The sequence below is a fragment of the Theobroma umbraticum genome, unplaced genomic scaffold (assembly GCF_002168275.2).
Source record: "Theobroma umbraticum cultivar Fairchild unplaced genomic scaffold, ASM216827v3 scaffold_147.0, whole genome shotgun sequence".
NCBI classification, from domain to species: domain Eukaryota; kingdom Viridiplantae; phylum Streptophyta; class Magnoliopsida; order Malvales; family Malvaceae; genus Theobroma; species Theobroma umbraticum.
Window position 1 is genome coordinate 6,517,795 of NW_018397259.1, and position 425 is coordinate 6,518,219.

At 34.1% G+C, this 425-nt stretch overlaps 1 protein-coding gene across 1 annotated transcript in view; it reads right to left on the reverse strand.

Moving 5' to 3' along the window:
• The window catches only part of LOC149527275 (uncharacterized), a 4,615-nt gene extending 4,374 nt beyond the window's left edge, over window positions 1-241 (reverse strand). The window contains exon 1 of the mRNA XM_089783326.1: window positions 78-241. Within this exon, the coding sequence (XP_089639452.1) occupies window positions 78-241 (164 nt within the window). The remainder of the gene's footprint in view (window positions 1-77) is intronic.
• Between the last annotated feature and the right edge of the window lie 184 nt (window positions 242-425).

Genomic DNA, 425 nt, shown 5'->3' on the forward strand with positions numbered 1-425 from the left:
CAACAATAATATCACTATCAAGTGCCTGAAAATGTTTCCGAAAAGAAATCACAGGTTTAAGTACAGCAGATGGACACCAAAATCCTTGGAAGAAATAAAGAAATAAAGAGGAGTTTGTTTCATGCAAGCCTTCTTCTACAGGGAGGGTTCGCTTCAATTCTTGGACTTCATCATCCCATGACTCCGCCTCATCTTGGGGTGTTGGAACAATATTGTCTTTGAAGATTTCTGTTTTATCCATAATGAAATTAACCAGCAATTGAGGAAGGGACAGAAATGGAGAAGACCACTCAAAACTAGCTACTCAATTGAACCATGAGTCCTTGGTTTGAAACTTGAAGATATAAAGTCCCAGCCCATGTTACTATTTTATTAAATAAATAAATATATAATTCGTATTATATCATATATATAATTTTATTATT